At 47.4% G+C, this 6,000-nt stretch overlaps 1 protein-coding gene across 2 annotated transcripts in view; it reads left to right on the forward strand.

Annotated features, from left to right (window-relative positions):
- HEPH (hephaestin) overlaps positions 1-5,755 on the forward strand; it is a 53,464-nt gene extending 47,709 nt beyond the window's left edge. For both annotated transcript variants that reach the window (XM_080989751.1, XM_080989752.1), the window contains exons 18-21: positions 735-874; positions 2,685-2,847; positions 3,956-3,988; positions 5,416-5,755. In XM_080989751.1, coding sequence (XP_080845877.1) covers positions 735-874; positions 2,685-2,847; positions 3,956-3,988; positions 5,416-5,654 — 575 coding nt within the window. In that variant the 3' untranslated portion in view covers positions 5,655-5,755. The remainder of the gene's footprint in view (positions 1-734; positions 875-2,684; positions 2,848-3,955; positions 3,989-5,415) is intronic.
- The last annotated feature ends 245 nt before the right edge of the window (positions 5,756-6,000 follow it).

The following is a 6,000-nucleotide window of genomic DNA, read 5'->3' on the forward strand; positions in this document are numbered from 1 at the left end:
GCGTTTCCGTGCGCTGCTCTGGTTCGCCAGAAGCGGCTTAGTCATGCTGGCCACATGACCCGGAAGCTGTACACCAGCTCCCTCGGCCAGTAAAGCGAGATGAGCGCCGCAACCCCAGAGTCGGTCACGACTGGACCTAATGGTCAGGGGTCCCTTTACCTTTACCTAGCTACATTATAGGGAGAGGCAACTAAAACCGTTACTGGAGTCACTAGACAACTTTTCCTAGGAAAGGTTCCTCTTTATTCCCAGATAGGGTGGTCAACCAGATCCCATTGTGTGTGGGGGGGGGGGGGATATCCCACCCACAGAAGCATCCCAAGAGATTGTAACAGCACCTGGTGTCTCAGAAGTGAGGATCTTAAGATCAAATTTTTCAGCCTTCCCCAACCTAGTAGCCCCCATAACTGTTTTGGACTACAATTCCCACCAGCCCCAGTCAATAACTACCCCTGTGGGTATAAGATGGACAAAAAATGTAAGTTATTAGGATGCATTGAAACCTTGTAATCTTTTCTGACTTTTAGGCTTCAAGGTGAGTTGCTACCGTCTTTATGGATAGCAGCTCTGTGCCATTACAAGGCGTGTAACCTGCTGAAATCAACTGCTTGTATAAACCCATGGAAAACTAACAGTGCCCCTAGCAGCAGTTTGCAATATTTCATGAAGCAAAGAGGGGTGGATTCCATTCATTCAATAAGCAGACCTTTTCTTCCTTCCTTCCTCCCACTTAGCCATCAATGGTAAACTCTATGCAAACTTGCCTGGGCTGACAATGTATGAAGGAGACTGGGTGAACTGGTACCTGCTGGGAATGGGCCAGGAGATTGACATCCATACAGTTCATTTCCACGCTGAGACCTTCATTTATCGGGTGAGCATTTGAAGCTGTTGCTTGAATAACCTTATGACGCCATGTAATGTCAGTCTGCTGCTACAAAGCAGAGCTTTCCCATGTAATGAATCCATGCAGTGCTCTGCCCGTATATGTAGAACTGTGGGGTCAGTGTCCTTCTCAGCTTCACCCCCTCCCCCGAAGTTAACATGAAAAGTTTTTGTTTAAAGAAAAAGCAAGCAAGAGGTGACATGACAGGCATTTATTAAATTATACAGGGCATGGAGGAAAAGTGGACAGAGAAAAGTTTTCATAAAACCAGAATTCCTGGATGCCCAGTGAAGGTGAATGTTGGGAGATTCAGTCCTTGTTTATGCAGCACACAGACTGTGGAACTCACTCCCACAGTAGGCAGTGATGGCCACCAACCTGGAAGATGACTCCAGGGATGATTGGCCAAGTTAATGGAGGAGAGGGCTATCCATGGCTATTGACCACAGCTGCTGTGCTCTGCCTCCATAGTTCTGGAGGCAGCCATGCTTCTGAATACTGGATGCTGGAAATAAAGGAAGGGACAGTGGCTCTTGTGCTCGGATCCTCCTTGCAGGTTCCGCACAGTGGTTGGCCACTGTGAGAACAAGGTACTGGACTAGATGGGCCATGGGCCTGATGCAGCTGTAGGCTCTTACGTTCTTATGACAATCCCTGTGTTGCTTCTAGAGGCAACTAATGAGATACTTACCTTTTTTTATTTTTAAGCCGGGGGGAACGACAACCTTTTTTATTTTATTTTTTAAATCCCACATTTATACCCCAAGGTGGCATACATTGTTCTCCCCCTCCTGATTTTATCCTCACAACAACCTTGTAGTGTAGGTTAGGCTGGGAGGCAATGACTGGCCCCCAAAGTCACACTCAGTGAGCTTAATGCCAAGTGGGGATTTGAACCCAAATAAATGCAGGTGGCGCTGTGGTCTAAACCACACAGCCTAGGGCTTGCTGATCAGAAGGTTGGCGGTTCGAATCCCCATGACGGGGTGAGCTCCCATTGCTTGGTCCCAGCTCCTGCCAACCTAGCAGTTCGAAAGCACGTCAAAGTGCAAGTAGATAAATAGGTACCGCTCTGACAGGAAGGTAAACGGCATTTCCGTGCGCTGCTCTGGTTCGCCAGAAGCGGCTTAGTCATGCTGGCCACATGACCCGGAAGCTGTCTGCGGACAAACGCCGGCTCCCTCAGCCAATAAAGCGAGATGAGTGCCACAACCCCAGAGTCGTCAGTGACTGAACTTAAAGGTCAGGGGTCCCTTTAAAGGTAAAGGGATCCTGACCATTAGGTCCAGTTGTGGCCGACTCTCGGGTTGCAGCGCTCATCTCGCTTTATTGGCCGAGGGAGCCGGCATACAGCTTCCAGGTCATGTGGCCAGCATGACTAAGCTGCTTCTGGTGAACCAGAGCAGCGCACAGAAACGCCGTTTACCTTCCCGCCGGAGTGGTACCTATTTATCTACTTGCACTATGATGTACTTTCGAACTGCTAGGTTGGCAGGAGCAGGGACCGAGCAATGGGAGCTCACCCCGTTGCGGGGATTCAAACCGCCAACCTTCTGATCCTCAAGTCCTTGGCCACCCGCGTCCCATGGGTCCCTTTACCTTTATCTAAAAATCAACAAGACTGCAGAATAAATTTACCTCTTTTTAAAAAAACAACTTACCTAATAGGTAGAAGTCACATGATTCGACTTTCCTGGCCCAGAAACCCAGCTCTTCTTGGTGCAGGCAGTAGCTTTGCAGGGGCAGCCCTCCCTGTTCCAAAGTAATGTTTGCTCTCTGGGTCCTCCCCACATGACAGAGTGGCAAGACGTACAGAGCAGATGTGGCGGACCTCTTCCCTGGGACCTTTGAAGTGGTGGAGATGCTGGTTGGCAATCCTGGAACATGGCTGCTTCATTGCCATGTGGCCGATCACATCCATGCTGGAATGGAAACCCTCTTCACAGTTTTTCCTAAGCACGGTAAGGAGAGAGCAGGTTGGTTTTTATCAACATCATTATCATTATATCATTACCATTATTTTATTTAGAGCCTTTGTCAGGGTTGTACCTAGGGGCTGGTTAGGTTGCCCCCACCAAGGGTGCAGGTCCGGGGGGGTGGGGAGGGACACACAAAAACTGAGCCTCTCCACTCTGGCACCGAGTGGCTAGAAACCCGCCTTGCCTGTCCATGCACTCAGACGGATGGACTGATGGAAGAACAGGAGGAGGAAAAGCAGAGCAGAGCCAGCCCTGATGGCCAAGGACGAAGTCACAAGAGGAGTGCAAAAGTACAGTTAAGCCGTAGAAATCTCTCCCACAGGCGGCAGTTGATGCCAAGCAACCTAGATTGCCTTGAAAGATTATTAGACAAATTCGTGGAAGAGGAGAGGGCTATTGATGGCTATGCTCTGCCCTCTACAGTCGGAGGGAGGAAATGCTTCTGAAAACCAGTTGCTGGAACTCACAGGAGGTGAGAGTGCTCTTGTGCTTGAATCCTGCTTGCAGGTTTCCCACAGGCATCTGGTTGGCCACTATGTGAACAGGATGCCAGACAAGATGGGGCCATTGGCCTGATCCAGCAGGCTATTCTTGTGTTCTTCATATTAGAATGTGGTGCTACAGACACCCATTTTATCTGGCTTGAACACAGGGATCTCTTGTGCTTATTTGTTTTGTCTCATTTCTTACCCAACCTTCACCACCGGGTCAGAGGGTGGGTAAAATATGCAATTACAAAACAAATAAAACACTTTGCAGCCCAAGAAGGAAGTGTAAAAACTATTAAAAACAATGTGAACATTTAAAAACAGTTCCCCCATAAAAATATTTCCAGTACAGTGTTCCAGTGCTTGGGAAGGGCCATAGTTTGGTGCTTAGAAGATCTTCTCTGAATGCAGGAGGTCCCAGATTCAGTCCCCAGCATCTCTAGGTAGGACTGGGAGTTGTCCCCTGTCTGAAACCTTAGAGATCTGTTTCCAGCAACTGTTACATTGGATGGACGTCATTCGTCTAAGTAGAACACAGCTTCCTATGCCATCCTTTTGTGCTTCCCAGTAGCTTCCTACTAAATTGTGTACTTTCTTTTCAGATTCAGTGCTTCTGAAGACCAATTCCTATACAGGTATGGCTGTCATTGCATCTCAGGTTTATACCCCTTTTGAGCATTCTTGAATAAGGACAATTCCCGGTGTGAAGCCTAGCAAGGCACCCCTTTTGTCCACCATTATTCTCCTTTCATTCCTCAAGTTCACCCAATGGTCCAGGGCTGCTGGCTCCCTGCAAACCCCATGCACTGCACAGGGTTGATCAGGTTACAGTTTGGGTTCCTTCCAATTCCATGATTCTGTGAGTGCAAACTGGGAGTCAGTGTTCTCTGTGTGCACTCTACCCAGCTCCCTTCTTCCATAACCATTGCAAATTATCTTGTCAGCTTTAACCATGGTTTGCTGTTACAGTGGGGGGGGGAGTATTTGATCCCCTGCTAACTTTGCCCATTTGCCCTCTGACGAAGAAATGACCAGTCCATAATTTTAATGGTAGGTTTATTGTAGGTGTGAGAGACAGAATAACATCAGGAAAGCCCCCAGAAACCAAGAAGACAAAAGTCAGAGATTGATGTGCAGGGGATCAAATACTTTCCCCCCGTCACTGTACATCTTCACTGACTCTGACTAGCTAACGCTAGGAAAATTCCCTCTTAGCCATGGTTTGCAAACTTGTTCAGACTTAAGATGGAATCCCATGGCAATCTGAGTTGCAGAGGTCTGGTTGCGACCTGGATATATACTACAGGGATAGACCTGAGTGAAGCCAGGCCTGTTGCCACAACCTCTCTCTCACTGGCCTCCTAACTGGCCCATTTGAAAGGGTTTGGGTGCCAAGCCACATGGCCAATGGGGGGAGGTTCTTACCCCCCCCCAGTGGTCGTGCTGTGCCGAAGATGGCCCACACATTGGGCCGCGGCTGCACCAGGCTGCAAACTGCTGCTTCCCAGGTAAGCAGCCATTAACCTTGTCAGCTTTAGCCACGGTTTGCTGTTACATCTTCACTGACTAACTGCATCTAATGCTAGGAAGATTCCCTCTTAGCCATGGTTTGCAAACAGTGTTCAAACTCTGGTTAAGATGGAAGCCCAGTTAGCCGTTGTTATGGCTGACATCTGTGCAAACGTAACACTCCATGGAATTCAAATTGTAATACAATACAATAATTAATAAATAAATAATTTCCAGCAATCGAAATGGTCAAGTGGGCTAAGGACTGGTTCCAAGTTCTTTGGATGGTACAAGTAACAGGTTGAAATTTTCCTGGTAATGAAAAAGATTCCTCTACTAGCCTTATTGCTCATCTAGCTATCTAACTGTGTGGAGGTTTTGCACACTTAGTACCTGTTTTTCCTTGGAAAATGTGAATTTGCTCTTAAACTGAAAAGACAGCAGAGTGGTTGTTTGCTGCTGTCATTCTGTACTGTTAACTTCCGTTAATGCAATCTCATTTCCTCCCCACCCGCCCACAAAAAGTGACCTTTCATCATCCATTTGTCCTCAGAGACACCTCCTGAAGATGAAGACAATGGCCATCACTTTGTTTTGTTCGGGTCAAAACTGGCACATAGCCAAGTAGAGGCGACCATTATTTTCCTTGTCGTCACCGGTGTCTTGCTGTTCCTCATTGCCTGCACCTTTCTGGGAGTGATAATTTACCTGCAGAGACAAAAGAGGCTGAGACGCAACAGGAGGTCCATACTAGACGAAGGGTTCAAGCTTATGTCTACAAAAAAGCATTAACATCTGGAGAGGAGTGGCGGAGGTTTTTGTGGCCTTTGAGCTGCATGCAAGGAGGAAGTGCCTTGAAATGCCTTTTGCAAAATAAAAATAGCAATAAATCACTTTGGGAGCTATGCTTCAAAACCACCCGTGATGTTGTCCTCTTAGGGAAAATAAAAAAGGAAACATCTCCAAGTGCCACCCAGTGCCTAGTTTTATACTTCCTACTCAGGACTCAAATTAAGCCACAATAAGTTTAATCAGGCACATTTCTACAATAATCCTGTAATCCTCCAGAACTTGGGGAGCCAGCTGACAAGCAAGGATCAATCCGGAGCAATTTTTCATATTATGAGAAAGGAGATTG

Source organism: Podarcis pityusensis, assembly GCF_964106645.2.
Source record: "Podarcis pityusensis genome assembly, chromosome: Z".
Classification (NCBI taxonomy): domain Eukaryota; kingdom Metazoa; phylum Chordata; class Lepidosauria; order Squamata; family Lacertidae; genus Podarcis; species Podarcis pityusensis.